General features: G+C 39.8%; 1 protein-coding gene across 5 annotated transcripts in view; it reads right to left on the bottom strand.

Annotated features, from left to right (window-relative positions):
- Window positions 1-20520, bottom strand: part of ipo13b (importin 13b) — a 200970-nt gene that overhangs the window by 108221 nt on the left and 72229 nt on the right. For all 5 annotated transcript variants that reach the window (XM_069938711.1, XM_069938710.1, XM_069938712.1 and 2 more), the window contains exons 5-10: window positions 19842-20008; window positions 18311-18431; window positions 17500-17647; window positions 16061-16242; window positions 15198-15224; window positions 14212-14346 (exon numbers count right to left, since the gene is read on the bottom strand). In XM_069938711.1, the coding sequence (XP_069794812.1) occupies window positions 14212-14346; window positions 15198-15224; window positions 16061-16242; window positions 17500-17647; window positions 18311-18431; window positions 19842-20008 (780 nt within the window). The remainder of the gene's footprint in view (window positions 1-14211; window positions 14347-15197; window positions 15225-16060; window positions 16243-17499; window positions 17648-18310; window positions 18432-19841; window positions 20009-20520) is intronic.

Here is a 20520-nt window from a genome sequence, read left to right as displayed (position 1 = left end):
TTTATTATAACTGCAGCCTTATGTTTAACAGCCCGTGAAAACATTTTCTTGCTATTTTAATCAACTTATATATACACATTTCCTGATCTAAAAAGAATGTTCGCTTTTTAAAGTCGCAATATTTGTGTAGAATGCAAGTCAACATTTACAAATTGAATATCTAAATGAACAAACAAGGAAATTAAAGTGAAAAGTAGAGTTGAGGAAAACACCTGAATTACACTCTGAAAGAATAAAAATAATACAAAATTGAATTGGTGAGACTAGTGTAGAGAGCCCATTAAAATCAAAACTAATGTTCTTCCACTAACTAGAAAGGATTTTGTAATTCTAAGATGTAAAAAGTCACAACTTTAATCTCCTCCAAAGATATCTGTAGTTTTTCCATTTCCAAATCTTAAACATTCACCATTTTATAGTCTGTGCCTTCAACTTCTAAGGTTTTGAATTTCAATAACTCCCCGCAACACTTGTCCAAAACCATGCAAAATTTACCAACTCAGCCTAGTTTTCTGCACAATTTATTGTTCAAGTAAAGTAAAATACGAACATCTACAGACACCGTAATTGAAGTAAAAACAAGGAATGGAAAAACGTCGCAAGCTCTGAACAAGAAGGTGGGTGGAAGGACCACGGTCCCAAAGGCAGGAGGTAATAGGTACGGGAGTGAAGGCACAGCAGCACCAAGCAGAGGGAGTAGGGATGGCTCTATGAATGGAGAAGGAAGGAGTGGAAAGCTGGAGGAAAGAAGTCAAAGGGAAAGGGAAAGGAGGGATAATGGAGAGCAGGCAAGCAGAAAGCCTCCTTGGTTACCTGCTACATCTGCAAACTAACTTTTTGAAATTCATGCACAATGTTTTTGGGTCTCTCTGCACAACAGCATGCTGTAATTTTTCACTATTTAAATAATAGTCCATTCTACTATTTTTCTATCCAAGTGGATGACCTCACATTTACAGACATTGTACTTCACCTTCCAGACCTTCATCTTACTCACTTAACATATTTCTATCTCTGCATCCTCTAGAAAATTTGCTTTTCCACTTAATTTAGTACCATCAAACTTTGATGTGCTGTAGCCGCACACCCCGATTGCCCCGATTACTGACGTCACATTCTGCATGACAAAGGCAGGTTTTCCTGTGCACGGGTACACCCTTGCATGCCAATCTTCACCGTGTGTTACCCCAGTCTGTTGGCTGTACATTGGGGCCAGCACCATTTTTGGGTCACTGGCTCTTTAGGCTGCTTTAGCCGTTCATCAGCCAGTTTACTTACTGGGGCCAGTGCCGCTGCGTGGTCTGCTGGCTTTAGGTTGCACTCGCTGCAGCAGCGTGCTGCAACATGACCCCACCCCCCAGAACCAGCGGAAATGTCCATGGTGCCTAGAGGCAGAGTCTTTGTAGGTTTCAGCATTGCGCTGGTGTTTCCACCAGGTCCACTGGGTCCAGGTGTGCCAGTTTCAACCTGTCCATGGTGAAGACCTCGGTCTTGCCTCCAACTCGAATGTGGCCCCAGAAAAAACCTTTGTAGTGGAGAGTGATGTAAATAAAGACATACTCACAGTCCCACAGGTCCTTGGGTACGTTGGTCCTCGCGGTGCCATGCCAGGATGGTGGAGTCGAGGCCAGGTTGCCAACTCTTTCCCTCAGTCTGCAGAGATGGGCTGGAGCATCATTTTGTTGTCCATCAGGGAATGATCCAAATTCTCCTGGGATGACCAGTGGAGCTCAGAAAATGAGTTTGACTGACAAAGTGTTGACATTGTCCTTGGGTGTGGTGTGTAACCCCAGTAGTACCCACGGAAGCTCGTCTGCCCAGTTGGGTCTGTGGAGATTGGCCATGAGCGCAGCTTTGAAATGCCTGTGAAAGCGCTCTACCAGCCTGTTTGACTGTGAGTGGTAGGCAATTGTATGGTGCAGCTGGGCGTCCCACAGGCTGGTGAGATCGGTCCACAGGCTGGAGGTGAACTGGGCTATCCTATTGGACATTATGTGTGAAGGCAGTCCAAACCATGCCACCCAGGACAAGATGAAGGCCCTGGTGCATGATGTAATGGAAGTGTCTGCCAGGGGGACATGCCTCCGGCCACCTAGTGAAACAATCAACCATTGTGAACGAGTAGCAGAAACCCTGAGACATTTGCAAGGATCCCACTATGTCCTCATGGACGTGGTCAAACCTTTGCTTGGCAGGCTCGAAGTGCTGTGGTGGGGTCTTGGTATGTCACTGTACCTTGGCCATTTCGCACTATGTGCACGCTTTCACCCACCCACTGACCTCCTTCCGTAAACCAGACCACACGTACTTGCTGGCCACCAGCTGGACCATGGTCCTGATGGATAGATGCGCCAGCCTGTGGATGGAGTAAAAAACTGGTTGTCTCCAAGCCGCCGGGAAGATGGGTCTGACCTGTCCGGTGGCCATGTCGCACAGGAGGGTGAGGTTACCTGTACCCACTGGGTTGTCCCAAAGTTGTAGTCCCAATATGGTTGTTCTGTACTGGGTCATCTCCTTGTTCTCCTGCTGTGCCTCTGTCAATGCCATGAAGTCCACTCCTTTCAACAGCGCATGGATACTCTGCCGGGATAGTGCGTCGCCCACCATGTTGTCTTTTTCGAGACATGCCTCACATCTGTGGTATACTTGGAAATGTATGAGAGGTGATGCTGTTGGCAGGCTGACTGTGGGTCAGAAATCTTGGCCAGAGCAAGTCAGGGGTTTGTGATCCCATGAAGGCTTTGAAAGTCCTACCCTCGAGGAAGTACATGAAGTGGCGGATGGCTAAGTACAGCGCCAGTAGCTCTCTGCTGAAAGCACTGCACTTTAGTTCTGGGGCACGCAGATGTTTGTTGAAGAAAGCCAGTGGTCACCGACTTCCTTTGATCTGTTGCTCCAGGACTCCACCGATTGCCATTCCTGAAGTGTCCTTTGTTTGTATACCATCCAGGTGAACAATGGCTGCATGATCCGGACTGCTGAGGGGATGAATCTGTGGTAGAAGTTGACCATCCCCACGAACTCCTGCAGTCCCCTGGTTGTCCTGGGCCTGGGAAACTTATGAATAGCCTCCACTTTGCTGGGAGGTTATCCTGTGGTTCAGGAAGTCAGTGGTCTCTCGCTCGAACTGGCATTTGGCTGGGTGATGATTAGTCCAAATTCGGTCAGCCGGGTGTAGAGCTTGCAGAGGTGCATCAGGTGTTCCTGTCAGTCCTTACTTGCCACGAGGATGTCATCTAAGTAGATGAAAGTGCCATCCAGGTCTCAGCCCACAGTGTCTATCAACTGCTGGAAAGTTTGTGCAGCATTTTCTTTGATCCGAACAGCATCCACAGAAACTCAAATAGGCTGAAAGGAGTTTTGATAGCCGTCTTGGAGATAGCCGTCATCGGGATGCATCAGGATCTGATGATATTCCCATATGAGGTCCACTTTCGAAAAGATCTTTGCACCGTGCACGTTGGCCGCAAAGTCTTGGATATACAACATGGGGTTTCAATCCAGTATGGTGGCCTCATTGAGGCAGCGGTAGTCACCCCTTGCCGTGGAGAACTGGGGAGTGAGCACCACCAGGAACTTGGCCAGGACCTTGGCGAACTTGACCGTGGATCTCTGTACAGAGTCCAGGTGGAGGGCCGGAAGCTTAACATCTCTGAGGGGAACTGTCTGGAAGGTTGACCAGTCGCCGGCTTTTTAGGTCCACGATGAGGCTGTGGGCACGAAGGAAGTCTGCTCCAAGGAATGGCTGCTCCACTGCTGCTAGTGTGAATACCCACAAAAAGATACTGCCACCCAATTGGACCTTGTGGGTACCATAGGTCTGGATGGTACTGTTGTTGGCAGCCCTCAATGTGGGGTCTGCTCATATGTTCTTGGTGTCCTGTCCCGATAGGGGCAGAATGTTGACCTCTGCTCATGTCAACGAGGAAAAGTCATTCAAACTGGCGATCCCAAATGTTTGGGAGGCTATCAAGTTGGCCAGCCACCATGGCCATTAGCGATGACTGGCCCTGGCATTTCCCTGAAACAGACAGGGTAGCCTGCAGCGGCAGGCTCCGTAACCCCATTGCTGATGATAGAAGCACCTCTATCTGTTAGGGTCACTCCTTCTGAGGGGCTGCTGCTCTTTAAGTGGGTCTAACTTTATCTGGTTGCAGGGTCCTGCGAAGAGTCCCACGGACGCCAAGCACTCTCTTTTTTGCTTCCATAGGACATCCGCTCATGCAGCGACTTTCCGGGGTTCACTGAAGTCGGTGTCTGCTGGTAGCAGCTGGACGTCCTCAGGTACCTGTTCAAGGAAAGCCTGCTTGAACATGACGCAGGTCTCACGTTTGCCAAGGAGCGCCAGCATCTCGTTCATGAGCGCCAAAGGGGACCTGTCCCCTAGCCCGTCCAGATGGAGCAGATGTGTTCCTCTCTCGTGCCGTGAGAGCCCAAAAATCTCGATGAGTAGCTCTTTGAGGCGGTATAAGCTCCATTGGTCGAGGGCTCTTGGATAAAGTTGGCTACCCAGCTCACTGCATCCTTGTTCAGGGCGCTCACCGTGTGGAAGGACCAGGTGGACTCTGCCAGATCTGAAACTGTGCCTCAGCCTGGTCGAACCAGACATGTAGATGATTCATCCAGAAGGCCGGCAGCTTGAGGGCGACTGTGTGGTCTGCTGCTGGCTCACTCATCGTTGGGTTTAGATGCCATCTAAACCATCACCATCAACAATTGTAGCCATGTGCTACACAAAAGAATGACACTCACAAATGTGGTCAGGTTAAGCTCTGGTTTATTAGGGCTCAAGCCCGACTTTTATATCGTTCAAGTTCCTGCTATTTGCCCCGATTACTGACATCACATTCTAAATGACAAAGGCGGGTTTTCCCGCACATGGGTACACTCTTGCACGAGTACACCTTCTTCCCTACACACTATCCCAGTCTGTTGGCTGTACAGCGGAGCCAGTGTGATTTTAGGGTCACTGGTTCTTTATGCTGCTTTAGCTGTTCATCCGCCGGTTCGCTTGCTGGGGCCAGTGTGGCCTGGAGCGCCAGCATGCTCACTGTGGTGGAGGGCTGCAACAGTGCTATAATTGGCACTCTCTTCCAAATAATTTATAAATTTTGTGAACAGTTGCAGATCCAGCATCGATCCCTGTGATATCCCAATAACCATTGATTGCCAACCAGAGAAACACCCATTTATCCCAACTCTCTGCCTTCTATTAGCGAGACTATCTAGGTCAATGCATTACCCACATCTGTGTGCATCCTTTTCTTAAGCAGAAGTCGTCCAGAACACCTTCTGAAAATCTAAGTACACCACATCCACCCATTCCACGTTATAACCTCAATTATGCATGTTTCATGAATTTAATCATTGTAGCTCCACAGGTTTGGAAACGAAAAAATATAGTATTTATCTTTAAAAATGGAAAATATTAACCAGCAGGAACAGGCCTTTCAGTAAGTGATGCCTGCCCAAACATGATGGCCAAATTAAACTTCAGTAAAACTCTGCCACTTACATTTACAGGAGACCCAACTTAACCAAACAGTTCACACACGATGCAATTACCACCTAACAATAAATTGTAGGTGCAATCAAACCACTGGTTAAATACTAAAAGGCAATATCACTATTAGTAGAGGTTTGTTCACATAACCAGGCAGAGGGAAGAATTTCAGTTCCCCAATCTCACTTTTCCTTTGCTCTCTTGGGCCTCAATTTCAATGATTTTCTCCTCTTTGTTATCTGCACCATATTACTGACCTTTTCTATACCATTATAGTGAACAGTTCGGCGGGCAGCAACCTCCTTTGAAGAAGACCGCAGAGCCCACCTCACTGACAAAAGACAAAGGAGGAAAAACCCAGCACCCAACCCCAACCAACCAATTTTCCCTTGCAACCGCTGCAACCGTGTCTGCCTGTCCCGCATCGGACTTGTCAGCCACAAACGAGCCTGCAGCTGACGTGGACATTTACCCCTCCATAAATCTTCGTCCGCGAAGCCAAGCCAAAGAAAATAGTGAACTTTTATTTGAAACACACTAAGATGACAACATATCCTGCACCTAATTTGAAAGCACTGTCTGAAAATATGATAGAACTTTTAACAAAACAACAAAAATCCAGAAAGACAGAGTGTGACAAACCTTAATATTTTTTACTAACTTTAAATATGCTTTATGACTTGGTAAAGTAGATTGTAGAACTTCTTAAGGCATGGATTACAAGAACCTTTAAGAATTCTTGAAGATCTACATGGAATACTTCATTTAACCTACAAGCTGCAGAAAATCAATTAGCCTCATTAAAACATGAATCAAAAGGACTACTTGAGAAACAATTCAACTTGGATCGAGCAAAGGTTTTCTGACTCATTGGGATATTTATGATCAAATTTGTTCAATAACCTAAAATCTAAACACAACTTTGCCAAACTTTTTATAATAGGGAGTAATGGAAAGTTAAAAATTGCCGATCACTTGTACCACAAAGAAAACATTACATTAATTTGACTGATACATATAAAGTATTACAAATTCATCAAATATTCATGATGATTTAGGATCAAAAAAAGATGAAGTTGGAACTAAAATTCTTCTTTTCCCCATTGGCTAGTTTGGACAATAAAACAGCAGTAAAGGCAGAATTTATTCCTGGCATTAAAAATTAAATTGGATTTTAAATTAAAAATGGATGTGGAGAAAAGAAAAAATAAGTGATATAGACTGGCAGATAATCATTACTTACACAATATATAACATGTGGCTCTGTTCTGTGGGTAAAATTCAACAATTCTAACATTAAAATTAATGAAAGAGTCAGATGAGAATCGGAAGAAGTAATAAGGCTTGTAGATTTTAATGTCTAGACTAGTAAAATTTAAGTAGTAATATTCATGAGTTGTTATGGTTATAAAAAGATATTGGATAGAGCAGTTTGAAGACCACAGTTTTCCATTCTGATCACCATGTTTTGGCCCAGCAGATTCATGTCAGCTCCTAGAAGAGCTTTCTCATCAATCTAAAAAAAAATGCTAAAAATACTCAGCAGGTCAGGCAGCATCTATGGAGATGAAAACAATTAACATTTCAAGTCCATTTTAGTCCATTTCAAGAACATTTTAGTTCATCAGAAATCTCCCCAGAGTGTATTACTTTTTACATCAGATATCCAGCCTCTGCAATTTTTTCACTTTCTATCTGTCCCTTCCCCACTGATCCCCATGAAAGCATTAACCTATTGCATTTTCACTATTCTTACATACAATGCATTCCAATTCATAACCATTTGCATCAAGAGCTTTCTCACACGATCAATGTACAAATGAGAATAGCCTTTCTCTATTTACCAGGCAAAAAAAATAAAATCATAAACTTACACATCTCATTGTTTCTTCACTAACTTCTTTACTCCAAGGAAACAACCCAATTTTCTCCATACTACATGTACTTCATAAATCTCTCAATCCTATAAACTTTCTTGCAAAATTTTCTGCACTCTTTCCAGTATTAAAACATGTAGCCAGAATGGACACATTCCTCCAGCATTTGGACAGTACATATTCAATGTAACTTCCTATCTATTTATGAATCCAAGGATCTTGTATGATCTGCCAACCATACAAAAGATCTTCCTGCAGACTCAAAAAAGTTGCCAAAATTAGGATAGGGTATGGAGAAATCCAATTAAGCCTATTTTCAAATGGAAAATGGATGAACCATGGGAAAAAAAAATTAAGCACAAGCAAATTAATAGTAGGGTGAAGAAATAAATTATTTTAAGAATTAAATAGTACATATAAAATACTGAAAATAACTGAGATGAACAAAAGTACAAATTAAAATTTGTGAAGTAGCCTTAAAAAATATGACTATATTTTACAGGGGTTAAATACTTTGTATAATATGCCATATATATTTGTAGTTGGAAAAATAAGAGATGTTTAAAATTGATAGGTTGATTGCATGAGTAGCCTTAAGAGGTTGAAGGGTGAAATTTGCTTTCCCTGCCTATGATTTTTTTCCCTGCCATTATTTACAAAATATCAACTTTTTAAAAAAAATGTTTGCTCAGAACATTGGAAATGTTGACATTTCAGGATATATTATTGGCACACAAACTGGTATAGGGAATTGAAGGTTTGTAGCAATAGATAAAAATTGGTCAAAATGCAATTGCACACTTTATAAATAAGCTAATAATTAGAATTTAATTATGTTTTTAAGGAGGTTCTGGCAATCTTAAAGCACATAAAGAATAAATTCCCACGGCTCGGCTAAGTGTATCCGTGGAAATTTTTGGGACCATGACAAAAATATTTCTATCATTGTTATGTACAAAAATGATGCAAGAAGCCTGGAGGATACCAGATATATACTTATTTAAAAAAGGAAAAAAGATAAGCCAGGGAAAACAGGCCAGTGAGCTTAATGTCAGAGGCGGGAAGAGTACTGGAGGAGATATTGACAGATTCCATCTACATTTGAAAAGGCAAGGACGTATTATGGAGAGTCAGCATAGCTTTTTGAGTCATGTATTTAATTTGAGTGTTTTTTTTAAAAAAAGAGTCGTCCATAAGATTGACAAGGGCACGGCAGTAAACATTGTCTATATAGAGTTTAGCAAGACCTTTGACAAGGTCCCAAATATGCTTATCATTGACTAATTCAATAACTTGTTTCTCATGTGGATCAAGGAAGTGTCTAATGTAGTTCCATCCATTTCCTTTTTGTACTTGTATGTACATGAGATGACTTGTTATGTGTTTTTCTTAAAATTTTGTATGCATGTTTATATGTTAAACTCAATAAAAATATTTTATAAAGAAAAAGACAAGGTCCCACATTGTAGGTGGACAGAAAGTTAGATCAACATGGGATTCAGGCTGAGCTGGCAAATGGGATACAAAATTAGCTTGTGGTAGGAGTCAGATGGTGGGAGTGGATGGTTGTTTTTAAAATTGAAAGAATGCAGTCTATACCACATGGATCAGTGCTGGGCCCATTCACAAATTTCAAGAGATGTGCAGTGGAAAGTATGCTGACCGACTACATCATGGTTTGATAATGGGGACACCAATACCCCGAGTGTAAAGCCCTCCAAAAGGTAGTGGACACAGCCATAATATCACAGGCAAAACCCTCCCCATCATCAAGAACATCTCCAGGGAATACTGTCGTTGGAGAGCAGCAGCAATTATTCACCCACCATACACACTGTTCTTGTTGCTACCATCAAGAAAGAGATATAGGTGCCACAAAACTCACACCACCTGGTTCAGGAACAGTTGCTACCCCTCCACCATCAGACTTAGAATCATAGAATTCTACAAAACAGAAAACAGGCCATTCAGCCCTTCTAATCTGTGCCAACCACCATTCCGCTAGTCCCACAGACCTGCTCCCACTCCATAACCCTCCAGAGAATGGACATTACATAGATTTTAAAAAATTTCAAGAACAAATGAAAGCATTAAAAGAATGGTTGACACTAGAATTTAGTGAAATTAAAAGAAAAATGAAAAGTACAGAAGAAATATTGAGTAGAATAGAGCTGGTCATAACAGATGTAGGGAAAGGATTAGAAAATGTGGAAGAATGTGTAATGGCTGTAGAAATGGAAGTGAACGACTTAAAAAGAAAATTGGAAGAAGTGATAAGAGGGGGTTGGAGGGTTATAGGTGGAGAATAGGCAGGGGGAGCTTGTGGAGTTGTTTGAGTGAACCGGTGTGGACTTGTAGGGCCAAGATGGCCTGTTTCTATGCCCTAAACTGATATATATGAAGTGACCTCTCCTATCCATGTATCTATCTGATCTATTCTTAAAACTCAAGATCGAGCCCGCTTTCACGATATCAGAAGGCAACCCATTCTATACTTCCACCACTCTGAGTGAAGAACTTTCCCCTAATTTTCCTTCTGAACCTTTCCCCTTTCAGCTTAAAACTATGACCTCTTGTATTTATCTCCCCCATCCTAAGTGGAAAAAGCCTACTCGCATCCACTCTGTCTCTACCTCTCATAATCTTGTAAACCTATCAAATCTCCCCTCATTCTTCTTTGCTCCAAGGAATAAAGTCCTAACATGTTTAATCTTTCCCTGTAACTCAACTCTCAAAGACCCAGCAACATCCTAGTAAATCTTCTCTGCACTCTTTCAACCTTATTGATATCCTTCCTGTAGCTACTTCTTGATTACAAATTCAATCAAGGACTCATTTAAGGACTCTTACTTAATTATTTTTTTAAAAATTCTCTCTGTATTGCACATTTATTTATATTTCTTTATTTGTTTACATGTGTACATTGTGTAGATTTTTTTGTATTACCAAAAAGTGGTCATTCTGCCTCGCCTGCAAGAAAAAGAATCTCAGGGTTGTATGTGTTGCATGTACTCTAACAATAATTCAGAAATTTGTTGTTTGTTGCCAATATTAACAACTCGGATGAAAATGTACTTAACACGACAGGTAAGATTGTGACTGACACCAGAATTGGTGGTATAATTGAGAATGAAGAAGTTTATCTAAGATTAGAATAATATCTAGATCAACTGCAAAATTGGGTCATGGAATGGCGGATAGAACTTTAACTTAACAATTTCAATGTATTACATCTTGGAAAGTTAAACCAGGCTATAATTTGCACAGTAAATGGCAGGACCCCGGAGAGCGTTGTAGGACTGAAAGACTCAAGGTGAAAATATATGATTCTCTGAAAATGGTGACACAAGTAGTGTTTGACACGCTTGCTTTCATGGGTCAGGACATTAGAAACAAGAGTTGTGATGCCACATTACAAGTGTACAAAACATTGTTGAGCACCAATAGAATTCCCGGAGAACTCAGCAGGTCAGACTGTATCTATTGTGAGAAATGGTTAGTCAGAATTTTAGGCAGGAACCTTTTATCAAGACTGGGTGAGAATAGGCAAAATCACATAGAGGGAGAAAGAAGCTGAGGGAGTGGCTCAGAGGTTATGTAGTCCAGCACAGAAGGCATGGGAAGTGGAGAGGCAGGTAGAGGGAGAAATCAATGCGTGGGGAAAGAAAAGTTAAAGAAAGAAAAACATACAGGAGTATGTAAATAAAGAGATGGAAACAGTGGAATCATATAGAGGTAGGAGTTAGCAAAAATTAATTATTATGATGTTAAGATAAGAATGCATAGGGTTGGGGGTGATGTATTTCATGGATAGAGGATTGGTTAACCAATAGAAAGCAGAGAATTGGAATACATGGGTGTTTTTCTGGTTGGCAATCAGTGGTGAATGGTATATCACAGGGTTCGGTCTGGGTCCACAATTGTTCACGATAAACATTAACGATCTGGAAGAGGGCACAGAGTTTAATATATTTAAGTTTGCGGATGACACCAAGTTGAGTCGAAAATCAAATTGTGTAGAAGATACTGAGATTGTGAAGAGAGATATAGATCAGTTAAGTGAGTAGGCAAGGGTCGGGCAGATGGAGTACAATGTTGGTTAATGTGAGGTTATCCACTTTGGTAAAAAAAATGGAAGATCATATTATTATTTAAATGGCAAGTGATTGCAGCATGCTGTTATGCAGAAGGACATGAATCGTAAAAGGCTGGTTTGCAGGAGCTGCAGTCTATCAAGAAGACAAAAGTTGGCCAGTGCTAGAGGGATTGTATTTAGGAGCAGAGAAGTTAATGCTGGAACTGTACAGGGTACTAGTGGGCTGCATCTAGAGTACTGTGTGCAGTAGTATATCCTTACTTGAAGAAGGATACTCTAGCTTTGGAGGCAGTGGAGAGGACGTTCAGCAGATTGATTCCAGAAAAAAGGGGCTTAGTCAAGAAGGAGAGATTGAGTCATCTGGGACTGTACTCACTGGAATTCAGAAGATTAAGAGGGGATCTTGCTGTATATACTGTATAATAGTCGTGTTTTGGGGACTAGTTTATCAGGTCAAATTTGGGGACGGGGATATTACTTTTGACTACTGTAAGTACCTGTATTGTTCAAGGGATCGGAGCTCAGATTTGCGGCTGGGGCGAGGATCCGCAATCAGGGCGTCAGGAGTTCCAGTGGGCGGGCAGCCAAGGCGAGGGTTCGCAGTTGGGGCATTGGGAGATCTGATGGGCAGGCAGTTGGGGCATTGAGAGCTCGGATGGGCGGCCAGCTGAGGCGAGGGTTTGCTGTTGGGAGGGTCGGGAGTTTGGGTGGGCTGGTGGTCAGGGCATCTGGAACTCGGATGGGTGGGAGGCCATGGTGAGGGTTCACAGTTGGGAGCTCGGATAGCCAGGCAATCATGGCCAAAAATGGGATATGGGGGGGTCAATATTTACATGGAATGTACTGAAAATAAGCAATTTTGGGCCAGAAAGGAGGGAAGTCGATTTTTACATGGGATTGACTATTACACGAGTATATACAGTATAAAAACACATAAAATTATAAAAGGTATACAGATGTAGGCGTTGGTTCCACTGGCAGGTGAGACTAGAATTAGAGGACATAATCTTGAGATACAGGGTAGTAGATTTAAGATGGAGATGAGGATGAATTGATTTTCAGTGTATTGAATCTATGGAAATCTCAGCCCATTGAAGCAGTGGAAGCTACCTCAGTAAATATTCTTAAGACAAGATTGGATAGTTTTTTTTTACAAAGAAGGGGTATTAAGGGATATGGCGACAAGGCAGGTAGCTGAAGATGAGCCCATCATTAGATCAGCCATGATCTTATTGAATGGTAGAGCAGGCCCAATGGGCCAATTGGCCTACTACTGCTCTTATTTCTTATGTTCTTATCTCTATTCCTCAAGTTTAGGTTTAGCCTCACCTGACAATGGATTAGGTCAGAAACAGACATGTCACTGTAGGAGTGGTTGGGGTGGGGAAGAGTTAAAATGATTGGCGAAGGAATGTTCAAGTTTATATCCACAGAGCATAGGTGTTTAGCAAAGCAGTCGCCCAATTTGTATTTGGTCTCACCAATGTAGAGACCACACCAAATGCAGTAAATTAGGTGGGACAATGAGCATGAAAAACCCTGTCTCACCTGGAAGGTCCACTTGAGGAGGTGAAAGAGGAGATGTAGGGACAAGTTTTTCAATTTTCTGTGTTTACAGCGGGAAGTGCCTTAGGGGATGGAATGTTGGAAAGTTAGCTGGGAAGGGAAGAGCAGATTAGGAGGTCTTGGTGATAATTATCCCTAGGAAAAGTGGATAGATCAAAGAATGTCTGGTAGTGGGATCGTGCTGAAGTTGGCAGAAATGTTGGCTGATAATGTGATTAATGTAGAAATTGAGAACCAGAGTGAGTGCGTCCTTGAGGGAGAGGTGGGGTACGGGCAGAAATGGAAGAAATGAAAGAGATATAGTTGAAGGCTTTATCAATTACAGTAAAGGGAAATGCACATCGGCATTTCTGAGATGCATTGAGTACTGTCTGCAGTTCTGGTCACTTAGCTACAGGAAGGATGTCATTAATCTGCAGTGTGTACAAAAAAGATTCATAAGGGTGTTACTGGGCTTGGGTTACAAGGAGAAATTGGATAGTGTGGCGATTTTTTTCCCTGCAGCATAGGAGGCTGAAGGATGAACATAAAGGAAATATGCAACATTATGAAGACAAAAAAATTAGGTGAATGGTCAGTTTTTATCCCCCAAGAGTAGGGAGTCTAAAACTAGAGCGTATTGATTCAATACGAGCTGAAAGGTTTAAAAAAGAGGATCTGAGGTGCAATTCTTTTCCCCCCCCCCACAGTTGGTGGGTATGTAGAAAGAGCTGCCCACAGAAGTGGTAGACATGGGTGCAGTTAAGATTAAAAGTCATTTAGATAATATAAAAATAGGCAAGGTGGAGAAAGGTATAAGCCAAATGGGACTAGCTCAGGTAGGCAATTTAACCAACATGGATGTTGGGCCAAAGTGCCCATTTCCAGACTGTTAAGCTCTCTGATACAAAATTAATACTGTGCAGGAATTTGCTCAACTTATGCTTTTTTCTCTCTATCGTATTTATGAACATTAAAAAATTTTAAAAAGCCTAAAGATAATAAAATTTTTGAGATTCAGAATACAAGAAAGCCACAAAAACACCAACGATGGAAAATTAAAGGGATCAAAGATGAAAAACAAGAGTACCGCAGGAGGACAGACGCAAATAAAATAGCTTCATAAAATTCTGAAATCTTGGTTTCAGAACAAAATGTTGTCAAGATGCTGGATTTTCATGGTTACCTACCGGCTCTTCAGCAAGTTTCTCCAGTTGCTGGATGTAAGGGCTGATGAGGGAGTGTAGGTTCCTGAGGATTTCCTCCACCTGAAGAGCAGAGAGCAGGAATCCCAACGCCTGCATCAGCCACATACACTGACTTGTCTAAAAAAGGGAAAAAAAGCTCAGTGAAGACAAATGATCTTAAATTTGAAAATAACAACAAAAAAAGATCATATGCATTTTTGCAACAGCAAATAAGTCAAAAGTTAAAAAGGAATATATCTTCTAAAAGTAAACATGTTCCGAACATCACCTCAAAACCAAATACAGAACAAGATCAGCAAGGTGAAGCAACACATGACATTGTAGAAGGAGGATTTGGAGTACACACACACATATCATATATATATATATATATATATATATATTATGCCCTAATAATTGGTCACATCCTGTGGGATCTTTGAACAATCCACACTCAAATATTTATACATGTGCTTTTTTTTTCAATTTTTAAACACAAAACTTGTTAGTCAGCCTTTTTTTCTTCCATCAGTTGGATCTGCAATCTAACCATTCAGTGAATTCAGTACAAGTCTTGCTCAAAATTACATTTGCATTCATTCACTGGCAACATTGATGTTTAAAATTACTAAAAATATAGTTGCACATGGATATTACAGAAAGTATCAAGTAAGATTGAATCTAACCGCTCATTCAGTATCTAGTGGCCTTATTTATGTTGTACAACATTTAAATTTTACTCTTTATTGCACAGAAACTAAAGTTTGTACTAATGCGAGGATCCACATATCCAGACCAGATGTTCAGAACAATTAAAAGAATTTCCTGTTAAAAAATTTGAAGCTGCTCCGTATGAGCATCTCTCCAGCAAGAAAGATAAAGAAAAAAGCAATATTCTCAGACAGAAAAAGTATAAATCATCTTCATTGATATATCGATTTTTAATATTAGAGTTTCAACTGTCAATCAATAAAATTTAATGGACTAACCTTGTGAATTTGTTTCATTAAAACTTCCTGTTAAAAACAGCAAAGAAAATACCAATTATCATCCATTGCATTGCAACAATTTAGTTTAATAGCTTCCTACCCTTTATCCGCAAGCCGGACAAATCTCTCACTGAAAATGTCAACTAATGAAGTTATTAACAATTGAATTAATTCATATTATTATATATACATTTGGAAAATTACATCATCTGAATACTAAAGTCATAACTACTTAATCTATTTCAGTAGAACCGCAAATTTTACCCTATTGATTTTCAAATACCCTTTTAACAGCACACTACCATCTTTACTCATTTTTGATTCTACGCTTGTACCTGTATAGGTATACAGAAAATTCAGATATATACAGCATCAAAATAGGCCTCACTCAATCGGTTGGTTAAGGGATTCAGTATGCAAGGTTCTTAATGCCAGAATAACTTTTACTTGTACTTGCAATTTATCTAACATTGCTGCAACTTCACCTTTCTCTTTGTCTATACATGTGATATGCAAGTGAACCAGAACAAAAATCCAAAAGTGCCCACAGAGCACTCAATGCATTTTTAGAGCTAGCAATGCATTTTTAGAAGAATTTGTTTCACCAAATGAATTTTCATCCTGAGCCATGGTTAATGCAAATATCATTAACTATTTTATCAGTAGACTTCAAAAAATGTATTTTACTTTTTCTAAATAAGTGGCATGGTTCACAGTCATATTGAGAAATACAATTTCTCATAACTAAATTAAAATGCCTATAATTCCAAAAGTTTCAAAAATTTTAATTTAGTTTCATAAATGTCAGGAATTGCAGTAACTCCCAGCTGCAAATATAGCTATTAAATCTCGATGATCATTACCTGAGAAACAGCCACAATATTAGCAGCAAAGGGAGGTAGGTCATACTTGCATTCTCTACAGATCTTCTTCAGTGTGGAAACACTGGATATGGAAAGCTCTGGATTGCCCAAAGCATGCAATACCAGTGGCAATACACTGTTTATCATCACTGGATGATCAGCCAGCCATTCAGCCAATGCACCTTTAGTAGAAATTAGAAGAAATAGATTTAGAACAAAAAGTTACACCAGCCAAAAATGATACTGAAATTGCAATCAGAGAAATTGTCGTAAGTATATCAATCTTCTGATTTTAAGTATGAAGCCATAAAACTGAAAGATTGACTTCTAGGATTTTATTTCTATAGGACAGCACATTTATTTTGCATGTTGCTAAGTGATTATACTTCACATAGCAAGCTTCTATTAACATCAACATAATAATACAAAAGAATAATACGATAGTTATTAATGAGAGGAAATTAAAGTGGAATACATCAAGCAGCATTTAGGAGAAAGAAGTAGAGTTCACATTTTAGGTTACCATAGCATGTTAACGATGGATAATTTGCTTTTAGTAGCCTTGCAGAAGAATAGGCAATCCAAGAATCATTCCCTTGGTAGAGATTAATAAACTTTTACCCAAAACATAGATGTGGCAAAATCTCAAGGACAAAGGATTAGGATTAGAGGGAAGAGAAAGAAAAGGGATTAGAGGAAGATATTTTCGTCATCTAATTCATAGTTGGGATCAGAAACAATCTGTCTGAGAGGGTGGTTAAGTGAGTTCTCTCAATTAAACCCTGTCCAGGCAAGCAAATAATGGGCTGAAGGGAATATATACAAATCTAGTGCCAAGCCTGCAAGGGCAAATGGGGTCTTCCTTTTAACTCTTCCATCTAAAAGCAGTATAGATCAGTTGGTAAAATGAGCAAAGCAATGATAGCTGGAATTTAATCCTGATCCTAATGTAAAGTGATGTACTTTGAATCAGAATTTATCATCATGAATAAATCATAAAATCTGTTGGGGGGACTAATAACAATGCTATGTGCACAAGGAATGTTAGGACCCTGGACTGAGGAACTGAGGAACAGAGGAACCTTATTATGCAAGTCCAAAATTCCTTGAAGGTGGCAGCACAGATAGATGTAATGGAGAAGAATGAACGTGGGATACCCTAGAGCATGTTTGGAACACAACACTACTTGAATTGGTGGTAGAGGAGGATACTCTCAACTTTAGTGAAATAGATAGACAAAGAATTGAATCATCAACAGAGATAACTGCAGTCCAAGTGCTGATGGGGGTTAGCATAGATAGGTTCTTGATAAATGAACAACTGAACATGATCATTTGAAAGGACCATATTGATGCTGGATGATTACAACTCTCTCCTCAGAGAGCAAACTTCAGGTATTAGAAATAGCTATCTCTAATAAATATACTCAAAAGCTTACCTATTGTAAACATTACTGTGTCAGCTAACTGCACATTGCTGATGTTTATCCGTGGGATAAGACCAATCAACCCTGGAATCACATCGGAGTAGTTGACATCATTGGTTTCTGCAACAGATTGAAACCCATACAAACAGGCTTCAATGTGCTAAACAGAAAGAGGAAATCAGTCATAAAACACATCATATCTAGTACTTTATAATTAAAGAAAACAGGACACTATTTATTCTAAATGTAGATTAAATGTCTTATATAAATTGAACACAAATACAGTACAACTTCGATTATCTGAAATCAGAATTTCTGAAATCCTCATTTATCCAAAATTTTTTTAAATTTCAAAAAAATCAGAATATTCAAAACAAATCAGAAATCCTCATTTATCTGAATTTTTTTCAGAGCCAAATTGATCAGGGACCTCAGGCTCCTGGAGGCAGTGGGGATGTCAGGCTCCCAGCAGGAGCATGGACCTCAGGCTCCCGGTACGAGTGGGGGCTCGATGGGAAGATGTCAGTGATTGGCGGCAGCCAGCATTTTTTGGTGAGAATTAAACATTTTTAATGCTTAAGAAGCCTTCCCTTGCTGTTTGTTGTTGTTTAAACACTGTTACAAGTGATTTGCTGTTGTCACTAAAGTTGAGAGGATCCTCCTCTATCACCAATTCAGGTAGTGTGTTCAAGGTATCCCAAATTATTAAAAAATGACCAGTTCTCCGAAAAAAAAAAGTTTATCCGATAATAGGCCCAGTCCTGACCATTTTGGATAATTGGAGTTGTACTGTATTGTAGTAACACAGGATTTTAATATTTACCTGCCATGATGTTGGTTGTTCAGCATTAGTTAAAAGTCTTCCTAATTTGTCATACAGATTACTTAGCAGTCCTGCTCCCAGCATTTCGTATACGTACATCAGAGTATCAGAGATATCAACTCTGCAAAGAAAAGATACAATTTTTTGTTGCAATAATTAATACAAAATTATAAAAGCATTACCTAATTACAAAATTACCTAGAATTGCTTTACATGTACAACTGAAAATTTTTAAAAATTTTTGAAAATTTGATTTGTACCAGAATGCTACATTTCATCAAATGAAATGGAGTATTTATATAATGCTATTTGTAAGTATAAAACCTGTGATAGGAAATGCTATAACTATGAAGAACACAAGAAATAGGAGCAGAATAATGCCATGGGTAACCTGTCCCCAGTTCTACTATTGAATAAGGTCTTGGTTAATCCATAATCTCAACTTTTCAACCAAATTAAAGTATCAAAAATCTATTTTGAGCATTCATTGGGGATTTACAGAACACCGATGCCCTAGAAGGGCAAAACACTTCACAGCCAACAGTGTCGCTCCGAGGCAATACACAAACATTGCAGGTAAGTGGCACACAAGAGATAACTGACAAGATAACTAACCAATGCTTCAGTTAAGATTTTAGCATTGACTCTTCCAGCTTTGCTCTTCAAATAGTATTATAGGATCTTTTAAAAGAAAGTCAAGTATATCAGTGTATATACTTACACAGATTACAGCATCTTGGGCAACACACTTAATATTTTTTTCTGACTTGCACGAAAGCGTAGATTTAATGCACATCTTAAAAAGAGAATTTTAACCCAAACCTTTCTGTCTCACAATTTTCCCCATTGGTAACCACTGTCATCCACCCCAACCTAGACCTCACTTTGCTAAATGACAATACTAGTAAAAAATCAATGCATAATACCAGAAACAAATTCTTAAAAATCTCTTATTTTCCCTTGTGGCAAGGCAAATTACTGCACATCCTATAAAGATCATTCATCGAAATGCAAACAACTTGAAGAAGGAAATTTCAAATTACAGTTGCAGTTCCATCTCATTCATCTACTCACCAAATGCACGAGCTTGCACGCGACTGATAAATAAAAACTAAAACACTGTTCCAAGTTTAATCCTAAGAACTAAATTATATTCTGCCCTTGAATGTATACATGATCAAGTCTTTCTTTTAACCAATAAAAATGACATCAGGAATTCACAAAAACATAAAAGTATAAAACCAAATCAGTCATTTGAAAGTGATAAAATATTCTTCAGTAAAACGTAATCAATATCTGCAAAGTGTCATCACCACTATTTAATACTCAAGTTTCAACAATGAACAAGCTAAGATGATAAGATGAGAGTTTATCATCATGCTTTGATGCACCAAAATTCTTACTTCCTGCAGACAAACAGGTAGGCAAGATACATCAAGTAGAATGCTATAAATTGTCACAATGCCAAGACATGAAGCTGACAGGTATAAAAAACATCTAAACCTTCTGCTGTGAACAATCATTTCCTTACCTATATATTCTAAATTGTTCTTTTTCATCAGAGGACCAGGAGGAATATTCTTCATCCGAGGGAAACTGAGCCTTGTGCAGCAGGACATCGACTAATTGAAAGTAAACAGGACGATAAACTTGCAGATACACCACCTGTTTCTCAGCTTCAAATGACATTATATCATCCTAGATGTCAGACAAGAAAAAAATTACTTGAATTAATAATTTTTAAAATGAAGAGCATAAAAAGCAACAAGACTAATGAATGCTCAACAAAATAAGTTCTTATTCCATTTTCTGAAATAATTCCAAGCTATACATCTGAAATTAAAATTTATTCATCTTTTGAAAATATGCACAGGGAAAACTTACCAAACTATTTATATTTTTTGGTTGAGAATTTTACTTTTAATGTGTAAATAGCTATATCATGTGCTGGGGGTGTTTAACTAGATTGGCAGGGAACCCAAGTGAAGAGGCTATTCGGGTACAAGCTGGTAGGGAGCTTGTGTGGAAGGACATGAAGAGAGGGCAAAACTGCAGCCATGGGGATGAGTGTCAATGCAACAAGGATGCAAAGCCAAAAAAGCAACAAATACAAGCTAAAGGTTTTGTATTTAAATGCACACAGCATAGGAAATAAGTAGATGACTGTAGTCCAGCTGCAGATCAGCAGATATGGTGTTGCCACGAAGTCA

The sequence above is a fragment of the Narcine bancroftii genome, chromosome 5 (assembly GCF_036971445.1).
Source record: "Narcine bancroftii isolate sNarBan1 chromosome 5, sNarBan1.hap1, whole genome shotgun sequence".
NCBI lineage: Eukaryota > Metazoa > Chordata > Chondrichthyes > Torpediniformes > Narcinidae > Narcine > Narcine bancroftii.
Note: the sequence above shows the minus strand (reverse complement) of the source record. Positions and strands in the feature narration are given on the sequence as shown.